General features: G+C 42.1%; 1 protein-coding gene across 2 annotated transcripts in view; it reads right to left on the reverse strand.

The window, feature by feature from the left end:
* The window catches only part of eif4g3 (eukaryotic translation initiation factor 4 gamma 3), a 47,577-nt gene that overhangs the window by 26,307 nt on the left and 5,603 nt on the right, over positions 1 to 15,667 (reverse strand). For both annotated transcript variants that reach the window (XM_023955290.1, XM_023955289.1), the window contains exons 2-5: positions 9,056 to 9,125; positions 5,164 to 5,331; positions 3,741 to 3,818; positions 1,918 to 1,950 (exon numbers count right to left, since the gene is read on the reverse strand). In XM_023955290.1, the coding sequence (XP_023811058.1) occupies positions 1,918 to 1,950; positions 3,741 to 3,818; positions 5,164 to 5,331; positions 9,056 to 9,125 (349 nt within the window). The remainder of the gene's footprint in view (positions 1 to 1,917; positions 1,951 to 3,740; positions 3,819 to 5,163; positions 5,332 to 9,055; positions 9,126 to 15,667) is intronic.

Raw genomic sequence — 15,667 nt, forward strand, 5'->3', positions numbered from 1 at the left:
TAAAAAGTCAGATGATCACAACATTACATACAAAAGGTGACAAAGCCCACATCGTCCAATAATCGCGCCTGAAATCATTCATAGCCTTGTGATGTTGGACATTTGCTTTTTGTTCAAATGTAAATAAACTATTACTATTCCAGATGGAATAAAAGGAACTTCAAGTCAAAATTAGCCAGAAATATGAATGACTTAGTGCTTGATTTGCATTTCCATCGGGTTGAGTCTTCTGTTTCACACACTCCTCATTTTCAAATCTTTTGAAGACATTTTTGACCCTTTGGAGTCGTCTTCCCATCATGGAGTTTGTTACAGGAGGACAATAACCGTTCTCTCCGTGAGGATAAAGGCCCACTGTCCCGCTCCGTCTGCTTTCCCATTCTACTTCCGGCGGTGCTACAAAAGCCTCAGCACCAGTTTGTGACAGCCAGAGCGTGGACTCCAGCACTCACACCCTCATCAGTGTCCCAAAACACAACTGTTACACTTTGACATCCGTCCAATAACAGTCTGATTAGTCCACAGTGAGTCCGACGCCTCATCCTGGAGAACAGGACAGCTAAAGCCTCATCAGTCAAAGATGATGGGCAGAAAAACGCCCAGACATCTGCACCCATTTCTGTACATAAACTGACGAAGCTGAACGACCCGCCTCAAGGATCCACCTCAGCTTTTATGCAACCAAAACACTCCTGTCTTTATCGGTCCTTGAACATTTGGGTTTGAAATCCCAGATCTACAGGTCAACTAGTCCTCAACTAGTTAGACTGAAGCTTTTGAAGAGAAATCTCCAATGTGATCATTAGAAACCAGAAAAAGCTCAAAGTGTTGAGGAAAAACAGAGAATCCTCGTTCTGTTGAGATCGACGTCACAGAAAGTACATTCTAGGTTGTTTGGGTGAGTTATAACAGTGATATTCAAATGAATGCGGTTTGTTTTTTTAATGGGGAAAAAAATCAAACAAAGTTTGGGGCTCTGAATTCATTTGAGTGTCTTTATTTCCGGCCAAATTCCTGAATTATTTCAATTCCCATGCAGATATTTTTCACAGGATTTAAACTAAATATCAGGGGATCCATAAAAGCACGATTTCTATCTCGTATGTAAAGATTGATTCAGACGGTTTATCTGAGCCGGTCTTTCACATTTGGTTTTAATGGGCAAAATTGGTAAGGATATTGTTAAAAAACAACAAACAAATTACAAAAACGATGTCAGTAAAATTGGCAAATTCAATCATGAAATCACAGGATGAACTAAAGAGGGTCGACGGCTTTATGAAAATGGAAAGTACGACTTTTGTGTTTCGGTGATATTCAACAATAAATGTTAATTGCGATTAAATATCTCATTTTAGAAGACTTTCTGTTTTCAAAAACAACCAAAAGGTTTTCAGGATACAAACGACCATTAAATTAGACGCACCGTGAACACGTTTGCAGACTGTGAAGTAGCCAAACATGTTAAATACATATTATTAAAAGGCAGCTTTGAGTTTTAGAGAAGAATAAAACTAGTATGTCTCTGTAAAAACAAAACATAAAATAAAATCCTTGGTTTTTCATGTCCCAAAACAATTTCAAACTTTGATGATTGGAACATTTTAGGATTTTTATTTACATCACATCTGAAACTAAATGTAGAAATCTGACCTCAGAAGCAAATGAAGTCAATGAGGAGCTTTTCCAACTTCAACCTCCAGACCTACCCCAACAGAAGAGGAAGACCGCGTGGACCTAAACTGAACCTCAACAGGCCAGAAACGATCAGAAAAGCCATAGAAGTGATGACATACATCCCACAATATTCGAAGTCCTAACATACGTCCAAAACGTTTGACAGCGTTTTCACGTTTTTCAAAGCGAACTTGGTAGATGATCAGAACACGGAGTTGGGGGAGGGAGCGGGGGCTTTACCTGATGATGGGTTGGTCGAGGCCCCGTCGCAAACTGGAAGGGGGGGGGGTCCAGCGAGGACATTGGATGAGTGACGGGAAAGGAGAAAGAGAACAAGAAACAAACATATCAGGAATGGAGGCAGATGCTTCAACATCATCAATGAAAGCCAACAGCAGCGTCTACTGTCCAACAAACGGCACTGACTGTATACGAGAACTGGACTGAGTCACGTCATCCACCCAAAATGCTGCACTTCCTGCTCCAACCAAATGAAGCTGCCGTGTTGGCGACATCAGTAGGCAGTGATTGGCCCGAGGTGGTCAACGTTGCCATGGCAACCACCCTGGCCGATCTGGATTGAGCTTGTTCAAAGTCCACACCCCTACCACTTAAAGAGTGGGCTTTAAAAAAAATCTGTCCATCTGTTTGAATGTTGGACTTGGGGGCCCCATTAGGCTCCACCTAATTGTATTGATGCATCTGATTGGTCAGTTTAGATTTTGAATAACTTGAACTACAAAAAAAAAAAATCCTGAAAAAAATGAGGAATATCAAGAACATGATAAACAACAAAAGGATCCGAGCAAAAATGTTTATTCTGAACAAATAGAATGACTGAGTAGAAGTTGTTTATTTCTCTATAGAAATCTTTGGGATTTTGGGCTCTTGGAGCCAGCAGGTACTTCCTGTTTGGAACCCTATGGGGGGGGGGTCACTCAGTCCAGTTCCCATACACAGTCAATGGTCCGTACGAACAACCACGTGATGCTTAGAAATAACTGATTCATATTTTGGAGCAAAACCTATTCACATAATGAATAATATGACCATAAACAAATTAAGAAAACAGATCCCCCCCCCCCCAAATGATAGGAAAATCACGTGAAAGTTTTGGCACGCGAAAACAGACTGAGGAGAATCCAAAGAACCGTCCTCGTTCTGGACGGCCCAGACCGTCTTCAGACACTAAGAATGACAAAGGACAAGTTCTAGTGTAGTGTTAGCATTGTCAGAATGGTTACACAACTATTGATTAAAAAAGGTGACATTAAAGTGATTGGATCAATAATTTGTGGAATCCCTACCGACTTTCTCTCTTTTGCTGCAGTGCTATGCAATGGTAACAGGATGAGATCTGTCTTTACGTTATAATGACACAAAATGCTGTCTGTCTTCTGTGTTCTTTAGGTTCTTCTTTGTGGATTTGTCATTTTCATGCTTCCCTTCCCCTTCTTGTTTCATTGTCTGGAGGGAGAGGTGAGAGTCACGCCACACGAACCCAACACCCGGTTCCGATTTGAGTTCAGTAACGGGGGGTAAGAGGAAATCTATCCACATGCTGGCAGTTAAAAATGGGAAAATAACCAAGTCGTTAGTGGTTTCTTTGAATGTAAAGATTAGCCAACACCTGTCTCCACCTGCTACCCTCATGCAGGAGCTAAATGGGGCAAGTTCACAGTTTTATCTTGTTTTCCAAAAAAATGCCAGATCCACGATAAATGGAGGTGGTGTCCAGGGGTCCGGTCTTTATCTCCCTACAATAAGGCACACATGAACCAGTTACATGGCGGTATCCACACACCGTCCTTTTAGGTCTTTGCCTGAGTCAATAGTTGAAGTTTTAAGTATCGTCAGTGTGTCGTATCCTTGTTTGGAAGCAGCGCTTCTGATGATACTTTAGAGGGACGCTTCATATAAATGAATAAAACCAAGCGTACCAACGTCCTGTAAATCTCCGTCTTTTCCTTAAAGGGGCGCCAGTCTTCAGACGCGCTCACAACGAACCAGAAAATGTCAAAGTGTGAAAGCAGAGGCGGAGGAGGAGCGGAGGAAAAACTCACCGGGCGACTCTGAGGCTGCGTCTGCGTGGAATACACCAACGGCGCAGAGCCGGCATTTTGACCAGGATTGTATGGAGACTGTCAGGAAAAAGCAATAGACACAGGCGGAGGGGATTGGTTCTCCGTGGATCAGAACACACACAGTCACAGAACACCAAAGAACAGTCCACCAGCAGAGCAACGTCATCAGTTCAAGTTTGTGAACGTTGCCAGGAATCCACTAACACCTTTTTTCCTTTATTTTATACTATGGAGGGTGAAGAATGTTTCTGCCAATAGCTGACGGAGCTAATAATAGATGACATGACAGAACGTCTTCAGGCTCAGGAAATGGGCCACAGGAGCAAAACCGGAAAGAGGAAGAACCAGATTCCTCCCAAACACACTAAGACTTTCTGAAGAGCCGAGTCGTGTCATGGATGAGACTGAAAATGACAGAAGCTCTAAAGACTTCTGAAAATCAAACTGGGGAGAGAGAAACATCCACAACGCGCATTACTCCTACAATTGTGGTTTAGTCTAACAGAAAAAGTAAATGTCTTTGGAATCTGTATCAACAGCAGTGATGCAGTTTTGATCACTGATCATCAGATGAAGATCAAATGAAACTGATTGTCTGAGATGGTCTGGTGAACTTTGTTGATGGATGGTCCTTCTGCCTCTACAGTAGGCGGAGCCTATTTAACTGAGAAATCCTGTAGGGATTTTCTGATCAGCCAATTGGAAGTGACTAAGATCCACAGCGTGTCCCGGATGAATAGTTCGTGTTGGTTGGCAGTGAACACAGTTTTCCTGTGTTTGTAATTTACGAAATATTTTGAACGAAAATTCTTTTAAAAAAGGGGCGAAAACTAGAATTTTGAAAATCAGAATTCTTTTAGAAAAAAATTCAAAAAAATATTTAAAAAAAAATTCAAAACCAATTAAAGTTCCTTTGAAAAACACTCAATAAAAATTGAAAAGCAAAATTAAAATAATTTTAAAAACACTAGAAAAAAAACAATCTGGAAAATCCCGGGATATATTATAATATATAATATTTTAGAGATATTCTTTTTGAAAAACAAAAAAGATTTAAACAAAAAAAGCGATAAAAAAACAAAACAAAACAAATGACAGAATTACAAGCATCCAACATTCAAAAAAGTTTGAAAAAGAACATATTTCAGTTCAAGACTTAAGTATTTGTTGTATTTAAGGATGCACAATTTATTTGGTTACATAATAAAAGCTAATTGTTGACGCTGGCTAATGCTAATTTGACAACACGACCATTACAACAGTGAAAGAAACAAAATTAGCATTTCAGTAAGAATCCACTGATGACAGACCTGAAAACTGGACCTTCAGTCTCTAACAGAGAAAGAGTCAGAAGAAAAGAGCGACAGAGAAAATGCAGAAGAATTCTGGCTACAAAACTCACCCCTCCGCCTGCCTCCCAGCCCTTAGGGTAGCGATATGGGGAAGCTGTGGGTACTGATACCTGAGAGAGCGCCGGGGAGTGGGCATGACCGGGCGGGGTTCCCGCCAGCGAGGGGTGTCCCTTTGCGATGTCATGAGCAGAGTAAGGAGGACCGGCATGCCTGGGCACCTGCAGAACACGAGGAACAAACAGGTCTGGTTGATGCAGCAGGAGAACGCCGGCGCCGCTCGTCCCTCCTGCGTGCGCGCAGGGGTGCAAACGCTAACAAAAAGCCTGGACCAGTACTTTGACGGGATGTGTAATCAGATTACATTTACACTCAGGGACTGGAAGCTCTTGAATAAATCATTATGACCGTCGTGGTTTACAAGCCTCCGTAATGTGAGCCTCTGCAGCTTTCAGGACGGCGCCGGGTCAACGCCACACGGCCAGAACGCCACCAGCAAAGACGTTTCTGACCCGCGGATCAGAAGGAAACAAAAAACAGCAACAGTAACAAAGAGTGTAGGCGATACACAACATGAATGGGATTTTTTTAAATTCATTTTCACAGGAATGTGAAACATTTGAGAGAGAAACCTGTTTGAGTGGAAACATCCTGGAACAAATATTCTACAAAGTCGGCTGAATTTGAGCGTTTTCATCTTTTGAGCATCTTTCAGCTGAAGGAACCAGATGGACCCGCAGAGTTCAAAGGGGAACATTTCACCCCCCAAACGGCCTCCGTGGAGTTCTGCAGAACATCTGGCTGTTTTTTGGTACAAAGCATGAAACTGATTAACTGTAGACTGCAGATGCACACATCTACAGAATGGAAACTGGAGTCTTCAAATCTCTACAAAGCAGAAACCTTGGAGCACAGAAATGTTTCTCAGTAATAAAGTCAACTTGATTTTCTAGTTTAACGTATTGTGGGGATTGTTCTGTCCCCTCTGCATCATCATAAGGAGGAGTAAATGTCTAGCTTCTTTGGATGGAGTGAAACTGAGGAGAGCTATTTCTCCCATCTGATGATTAGGACGTGTCAGGATTTGAACCCTAACCGCTTTTAGAGTCAAGCAAGGGATTTTTCTGCTTTCACTTTCCTTTCCCGTCAAATGAAAAGTTAAAGAACAGCGGAGACCCGCCTCCGTTTTTTCAATGGAAATAAATGGCCAAACGTTTAGAAGAAAAACAGAAGCTCATGAATGAAAGTCACAGAAATGAAAAATGACAAGAGTCTGCTCTTGAGCTTCATGTGAAAACATTTGAGATCAGAGCTCAACGTTTGCAGAGATGCAATAGTTATACAAAGCAACAAGAGAACTTAAACGGCCTGGCATTTACTGACAATCCAGGCGGTAAATAAATGTGAGATAACAAACAGAACCTTAAGGAGACGCAGAGACAACTGCAGACAAACCAAACCAAAACAGTGCTAGGACGACAGTATGAGCCATGGAACCACTCAAAGTAACACACATTGAAAGAGAAGTGCTTTTAAATAGAGAATGAGCTGCCTTTGCCTTGACTGAACCAGAAACTATCATTCTGTGAAGCGCCTGGTATTTGTTTTAAAGCCTGAAAGTGAAGTGCTGGATTTCCTGAAGCAGTCAGCTGCAGGCGTGAGCAGCTGACTGCAGCAGCTTTGGGCTGGATCCACTGCAGGTGCTGCTTGTTGCTGCAGCGGGCCGGACACCCCAGGGAAGAGAGCGGATACTGCAGGAGGAAGCAGCCGCCCAGAGCAAGGCGCGCGTTGCTATAAGCTACAGACCCATTGTGTGTACATATATACATCACACTGTGAGCAGAACATATACTGCAGCCGCTTTAGCGCGGGTGGGTTCAGCTCCTGTGTGTGGCCCACTTCCCTCAGCTGACCTGGGATAAAGCGAGCGGCTGTTGTTGCAGGGGAGGAGCCAGCTTTGACTATAGGACGGCCATACAGTCCAGCCTGATGGGATGGGGGAAGGGAGGAGCGGCGGTATGGAGGCGGTGACAAAGCAAAGCCCTCGTCCACCGATCACAGCCCCCTCAGATGGCCACCGTAATGCGCTTTTCTACTAATGGAGTCGTTTAAAACCTTCAGTCGTAATTAAAAAACAAAAAAGTGCAGGTAATCATTAAAAATCTAATGTTTTCCCAGCAAATCAGCGCCTTGTTGGATTATTCCTGTTTAGTTGTATATTTAAAAAAGACAAATCAAGTGTATCAATAAACCAAATGTCTACTTGGTTTGCTGAAATTCTCTTTAACAAAATGAACACAACTTTCTGCATCGAGCGCTACGAGTAAAAAAACAACAACAAAAACAGATCAAAACGGGGGGGGGGGGGGGGGGGGGGCTCTTCCCCTTTTTCGTTTCCTACTGCTCACTAGTGCAGGTCTGCCACTAGGCCTGCACATCAAATCACAAATTTATCGTGATCGTTATCACGATATCAAGCTGCGAAATACACACATCACAAAAGACGGCGAAAACTGCAATCAACGGTAACCTTAAATGTGATAAAACAATCTTACGACAGCTTGAAGTGTTTAACGAATCAAAAATATCCATTTATGAATTTGACCAATCGGATGGAGCCCTTTTATGTTAGCGGTTCATTTGGAGTGGAATTTTTAAACTGCTGCAATGAAATGGAAATGATGTTTTTGGTTGTTTTGCCATTTTTTTCGTGTACCACAAGTGATATTGTCATCTCAATATTGATCACTAATATCCCAAGTTTCCCTCAGTTTTCCTTGCCCCAGGCTTTTTATTTCACAGCTCTTTTATGTTATATGAAAGGCTTCGTAGCTGCGTTTCCATGACACGTATGTGCAAAACTATCGAAATTCGAGAAAGGTCCAAAAAACATGCAATTTCGCAAGTACACTGTTTCCATTGAATCATAAATGCAAATAAACACAAATAAACTCAAAAACAATACTTTGATTGACAGACACATTCAAAAATCTGTCACGGGGCTAATCATCTATCAAAGGAGACGTTGGCCTCCTCTTCAGGCCGTAGAGCGGCGAGTTCCATAGACGTGGGAGGGGCTACGGATGAAGCCATTTTGGGAAATGGTGGTTGGTGGTTTTACAGAGGAGCTGTGGATCCAACAACTCATCATGACGCGCTCAACTTTGGACGAGCTGTGTGACGCTGTGGCAGCCAGTCCCTACCAAGAGGCGCATCGCCATCCGGTTGTTGGTCATGTGACTCATTTAACTGGAAAAAAAGTGTTTCCATTGCAGTTTTGCAAAATATGTCAATTTTGATACGCCTAAAACTTCAACATCAAATCCCAGTCCCTGATTGGTCAACATCTGACCTGGTTTATCTGGCAGCACATGTTCAATGGCGGCGCGTTTTGTATACAGAGACCAGAAACAGACTTGAAAACCTGCGTAGCGACGTTAGACGCATTTCCAAGGCTGGTGTGAATGTGACAAGTCACAAGTGCAATTACAGGTGGATACAGGCCGTCTGTGGGTGATAAGTGGACTAACCTGAATGGGACAAGCAGGTGGGCCGCACAAAACCTCAAGATGGTAGAGCCTTCAGCAAACCCATAGAGGGAAAATGTTCATGCACATTTTCTCTACGGCCATCCTGCCAGCGACAACTCGCCGCTGACACTTGTTAAATTTGTGAGGGTAAGTCGGGGTGACGTAGGTGAGACGCAGGGGTATCGTACAGGTTTTTTTATGCCCCCCCCCCCCAAAAATTCTGCACCAGAACTATTAGTGCTGTGAAAAGTGTGGGAACCTTGCGTACAGGTAAACCCCTCACATGGGCGAATGAAACTAAAAGTGGTGATCAAATAGATAAGATGTTTGTGTGTAGAAATCAGAGTTTTTTGTAGATTTTACGTCCATTCTTTGTCAGCGTGGAAATACGTCGAGATGGTGAACAGAGACTTACGTTGTAGACGGCAACTCCAGGCTGTGTGGGAAAGATTCGATCTTCCAGGGAAGGAGGAACCCGTGGGATTCTGGAAAAGCTGCGTTAAGGAAATTTAAGCGGAGACAAGGACAAATCAAATGACGACATGGCAAAGCATTGCACACGTTTCTCACGTGTCTCAAGTACATTGTACTTGAATGCAAACGTTTAAGGCCCCCCCGGCAGTTGTGAAACCGAAAGCTTTGTCCCTTATGGGGAAACTACAGGAACTTTTTGTATTTTTCAGTTTCTGAAATCATCTGAAACCCTTGAGAAGATGACTCAGCGATTGTAAGACGGAAGAATGTGTAACATTCAAAGTCCCGTGTGCAGCAGGTCACCCGCTCAGGCACCTGTGACGGACGGCGGGACGGGCTCCTGTAGATCACACGCTTTAAGGGAAAGCGATTGTTCCTTTGCCCCCGGATTCCTGCTGGAGTCGTCTTCCTGCTGCCGCGGCATGCAGGGCCGTCATTTCTTGTGTGGAAACGTAAAATAAAATTAATATTTAAGCCATTTAACTTGTGAACTGAACATTTTTCCATTTATAAATAACCTTAAGAGAGTAATAGAAGACAGAGCCGTCAGCATGTGAAGCAGTACAGTAATGAAATAAATGACATTCTAATGTAAAAAAGTGATTTTCTAACAAGTTTACTAAATACATTTAGTAGGTAAATAAACAGTTACATTAAAAAGACTAAAAAATTGGATTTTTTTTTCTCTTTGCAAAAACCAAAATATGTTTAACTGTCAGAATAAAGCAGCATGAACTGAATGGAGATGACCTCTTGACCTCTTGGTCCACAAACACCAAACTCAAATGTTTTACAAAAACAATAAGCAGCTCCGGTGGGAAATAACCGACTTGATTCTTTTGTTAGCAGCCTCAAACAAAGACACTGAAATATCTGAAAACTCAAAGACTCCATTGGAATTTTTCCTTTTTTTAAACTTTATCTGTTTCAACAAAATGATGAAAAAAGAAAAAAAATGTGGAGCAGAAACCGGGTTAAGTCCTGATCTTATCCAGGTGCCTCATGCAGGTTCAGTCACAGCAGCAATGATCAGGACCACGATGTCCAGTCATTCAAGTCACTGACCTGTCCCACTATTATTCTGAATATAGTGTTCACGCGTTTGCGCTGCAGCAGTATTCCTGTCTGCATTTCTAGGAGCATTTCCTGAATAGGAGCGAGTCAGTAGAAAAGACGACTTTCACTCTTCAGCTGAGTTACGGTGACTTATTTGTGCTGCATCATCATTTGGTTTTTTTCTGCATTGCAGTTTACTAACAAAACATTCTCTCATTATCATTTCTGGAGCTGTGAGCCTTTCAATAAGGTTTCCACAGCGTCCCAAATAAGTCTTCGTTCTGACCAAGCTCATTACCAAGGTGACTTTTGGGATGTGTGTAAACATTAGGTGCAACCACAGATGACTCCCCCTTTTCTCAAATTGACCAAGAAGAAGCTTCATTTGCTTCTGCTGCTACAACAGCACTTTGCTGCACTGCTGCAGCGCATTCACTTCTACAGAACTGAGCTGCCAGAAAATCCGTTTCCTGAACTGTAACACTCTGTACCTTTGTACAAACAGAGTTCTGGAAACATAAGTTCTGCTGAGGGACCACTAACCCGTACCCTGCAGGTTTTTAGGGGGTCCTGCAGACAGAGCTTGGCCTGTGCTGTATATGTTCTCAACCAAGTCTGGGATCTGGATTTTATGAGCAGTTTCGGTTCATAGTTGAGGTTTTAGGAGAAGACTTGCTCTGCAGCATGGCTAACGTGTCCATTCATGAGTTACATGTCTATAGAATTGTTCTATGTTATAATGTCACGTAATGCTGCTTTAAGGCCATCTAAGTCAAATTTTAAACACATTTTTTACAATTTCAGTTGAAATTATTTTTAGCCTGTTCAGTCTCAAACTTGAGACACGGCGGCCATCTTTCCATGGCGTTACTGTACAGATGGAGGGCATCTAAATGCAGGTGAGGAAAATCTGGTCTACAGCAAAACGTTAGGTGGATCCATTATTTAACATTATTTCACAAATACAGCTTCCCACTGAAGAAAGTTTATAATAAACAAAAAAAGGGTAAAAAGTTAATTTGCTGTTTTTTGTTTTAAATTTAAACTACGGCTTTATCAACTTATGAACCTGTGGTTTTTGTGCATCCACCATGAGTTGATCAGTTTATAAATATTTGGTATAAAGTGAACTAAAAATGCAAAGGAAAGCTACTTATCCTCCTCAATCTGCTTTCATTAAATGCGACTCTGCTTCTACTGTTACAACAGACAAGCAGTTAAAGCTCGAATGGAATCTAGAAAACAGCTTTACGGTGGAGAATCTCCGTGAGTTTCGGTCAAAACGGCATAAAAAACAAAAAAACCAAGCCTTCACCGCTGGGTTCTGTCAATGGTACACGAACGGTTCCCATGGCATCCTTTGAGAACAATGCTTCTATCCTTTAGAGCTCAAACCCATTTCATTCATTAACATTGTCTAATGTTAATAATCTATGCTTCTTTCCATATCGATTCCCAGCAAGAAGTGGAAGGATTGAAGACGTCTGCAGTGCACTAGACTCATAAGAATCAGAAGAAGAGCAAAGGGAAGCATTTATTTAACCATCGAACGGCAGACTAAACCAAAAAACAACGAAAGTGATGTGAATGCTGAGTATGAAGGGAACAAATGAATATAAATGAACCCAAAGACCCCAAACCAGGAGAAAAATCAAAAATGTTTCATGTTGTGAGGAGATAACAAAAAGCTTTTCTATCTGAGAGGACATTTCTTCTCTTAGTTTTGGTCAATAATGTCTCTAAACCAACAGCAGTGATGTCTTCTTCAGGCTTTCTCATGTTTTCTCAGGATATTTTCTGTAGCTCAAGTTATTTAAGCTATAAACCGACCAATCAGATGTCTTAAGAAAAGCAGGTGGCGCCCGCTGGCCCCCACGTGGGGTGTGGACTTTCAACAAGCTCTCTCCTGAATGGCCAGAACGGTTGCCATAGAAAAGATGCCTCAGACCAACTTGGGCCAATCACTGCATTCCTATTTCATCTGAATCCAACATGGCAGCATCCATATTAAAAAAAGGCAACTGAATTGGCGGTTTGGAAGGAACCATTTTCTATGGATGACGTCACACCGACTTACTCCAGTTCTCATTTAAAGTCAATGCATCAGAGCGACACTGCTACATTTAAAAAAACAAAGATCACTTTTATTTATCTTCTGAACAGGTTTAATTTCGGAGCAACAAGTGGCCGACCCAACCTCTTTGATAGTCTGACCAAGTAGAGAGAGTCAGCCCTAAAGCTGGATGAGCTGCAGCAGCTCATGCTTCCTCATTCGTTCAGCGTTCAGCCACTTTTACGCTGAGAGTGAGGGAGTGAGAGAAGACAGAGAGCATCAGGAAACTCCACCAACTGAAAGGAGGCAATCAGGAGGACCACAGGAACTGTACGGATGAAATGAAAACTACAACAAAAAAAAACGTCCAACAGGCTTAGAGTGCATTTGCTGACCTAACGGGTCTGTGGACAATCTAAAGAAATAATGCTATTGTCACATGATCACGTGCAGAAAATGTATCCCAAAAAAGGTGAGAAACAACCTTCGTCTGAAAAAAAATAAAAAACTAGGTCTGTTAGAATGAGCCAGCACCTGAAAGTCTGCATGTAGAGGACTCAAACAGAGGTACAGGAAGTGAGTGGAGACGGTCCAGATGGTGCAGATACAAGCCCTCTTTCTCCCTGCTGGCTCACAAACCCCTCACTCAAACACAGCGTTGGATGAAAGCGCGGCCCGCAAAGCTCTCACGGCCCGCCTGCTGTTGCTGAGACTATAGCAGGCACAATAGATGGTAGGTCGGTGGAATCTGAATCCCTAATACCAAATATTTAGCAAGAATGGTTTGGAAAATGACGGCACAACCACCCGTTTTCTTGATGTTGAATTAAAAAAAAGGGAAGCGAAAAGATGCACAATGGATATTGTAGGTCGTTTGTGCTTGGTATTCACCCCACTGCTAACGGGGATGTGGAAAATCACATTTGAAAAGCACAGATACTGCTCAGATATGCACCTTGGATGTTTCCTGATGTGTTAAGTTCTTGTCATGTGATCATAAGGGGAAAAAAAGAGCAGCAGTGATAACAATAACTTAGAAAAGAACGTGTTAACTTTTGTTCTTTCAAGCTGCCGTTAAGCATATAAAGGCTGAGTAAAGAAGCAGTTGTTTGGATGTTTGGGAGGTGAATGATTGCATCAATCAGACAAAAAGACGTCTGTTTACAATGCTTTTTATCCGTTCATGCGTCTGTGTCATTAGTGTCCTGATGATGTGAAAAACAAATGACGGACGAAAGCAAAAGCTTTCAACATAAATAAAAAACAATGCTTAGCTGCTTGATCAGTTCCATTTAAAAACACAATATTAATACTAGTGTCAAAGGGCGGTCTGTAAAAATATTGTCAGACTTTAAACCAGCGCGTCTTTACATTTAGGTGACAGATGGAACAGCTCGTTAGCATAGCATCATTAGCGTCGGACAACTCGCCAAAGAGGAGAAAATGCTCGTGTTGATCTAAATGAAAGTCTATTCCGATTCTTTTATCAAGAAAAACGTATATGGCGATATATTTGATTATCATTTTATCACTCAGCCCTAATCAGGACTGAGCTTGTTGGAAACCCAAACCCCTTGAAAGCGGCCTAAGAGAATCTGTCAAACCTTTCAACGGCGGACAGGAGACCTCCTACTTTTATGAAGGCATGTGATTGGTCATTTTAAAAATTTAATAAGTATAACTACAGAAAAAAATATGACAAAAAAATGAGGATAATCGAGAAAGAAGAAAAGGTGTCAGAGATAGAATGACTAACAGCTGTTTATTTCTCTATAGAAGTCTATGGGATTTTAGCTTCTTGGAGCCAGATGTTTGGATTGTCGGGGGAGGGGGGGTCACTCAGTCCAGTTCTCATACACAGTCAATGGTAAAAAACAAAACGGATTTGTAAACAGCACGTTTTGACAAAGAGCTGAAGAGTAAACCTTACATTAAAATAATATATATACACACACCTTTTGGGGAGGAAACTTTTTTAAATTAAAATAAAAGGTTTAGATAAAGCCAGAGCTTTCCTTTTTTAAAAGAGTTCCAATCCCCCCAACAAAATGTTTAGGTCAGAAACACAAAATAACATCCATCCCAAATCTAACACCTTATTAATGCAGACCATGGCCATCGGCTCGTGTGGCAAACACAAATGCAACCTTATAAACAATCAAAATGAAAGCTAACTGCCATCCTTTTGTGTTCAGGATGTTTGTGGATCTGCCTTGATCCAGCGAATGATCAAACCAACCCTCCAAGACGATGAGTAAGTATTCCTTTAAGTGGACCAGCCTTCCTGAACAGGACGCTCCCTCCTCAGTCCTGCCTGCTGGATCATAACTCAGCAGTTTATTTTTAACGTCCCACAGTCAATACGCTCAGGAGAATATCTTCATGGCGACTGCACACACCTGCCCAAAAAAACAAGATAACGTAGCTGAGTGACCCGCCAGCCGGGGATCGCCATTACCAAGCACTTTCGTATCACAGTAGATGTATGCATAGGTTGCTTAGAACGCTGTTCTTGACTGGAAAATGTTATATTTTACAAAAGTACTAGGATTATAACACTACTACTATTACAAAGAGAGGAAGCCCTGAGAGGGAAAACAAGAAGGCCTTCTCAAAAAAAATAAAAACGATGAAGTCACTAGATCGTGAACATTCAAGCTGAAGGTGTGCCAGAGGAAAAAAATGGCTGTAATTAGTTAGAATCCCTTAATTTTCTTGGCTGAACCAGAAGTAGGATGAGGTAAACTATTGGGGGATGGAAGGAAATGAGGGAAGGCTGAGGGTCGCTGGGTGACCTGGGCCTTTGTTAGCAGATGGTGGGAAGCAGCACCTTGGCCTCTCACATGAATGCTAAGTAGAGGAGCTTTTGTGAGGCAAGTGCAGCAGCAGAAGCCGGAGCCCGGCGTTTCTGCAAGACCCGCCGCCTCCAAAAACACACTTTTACTGTACGCACACCTCGCAGCGAGGGCATCTCTGGACTTCACAAACACACGCGGTGTCAATTTCCAAGATGGAAGCCGAGACGCAACGGAGCACGCTGCCACACTCCTGACCCCAAAGGCCAAAGGAAAGCCAGAGGTCAGACAAGAAGCAACACTCAGAGGCCCGTTTCCTAGATGGATGAAAATAAAATGAAGTGCTGTCTAGAGATGTGGCTAATAAAATGAAAAGCTTCTATTATTTTCTAATTACACTACAAGAAGTTAGCAAAGATGTGGCAGGGTCATTGAGGTGTTCATCAATTACAGAAAAAAGTTTGTTTAGCTCCTGACTTAATGCAAAAGATTTAAAATCTGAGATGGAACATAAAAACTGTGACATTCAAACGGATCCAAATCAAACACCATCACCGAAGCCCAAAGATGAAAGAATTCAAATAAATAAATGCCGTCAAAAACAATCAAAGAAAACCATTTAGAAAGAACCATATTTGATGTTTTGCAC

The sequence above is a fragment of the Oryzias latipes genome, chromosome 5 (assembly GCF_002234675.1).
Source record: "Oryzias latipes chromosome 5, ASM223467v1".
NCBI classification, from domain to species: Eukaryota; Metazoa; Chordata; class Actinopteri; order Beloniformes; family Adrianichthyidae; genus Oryzias; species Oryzias latipes.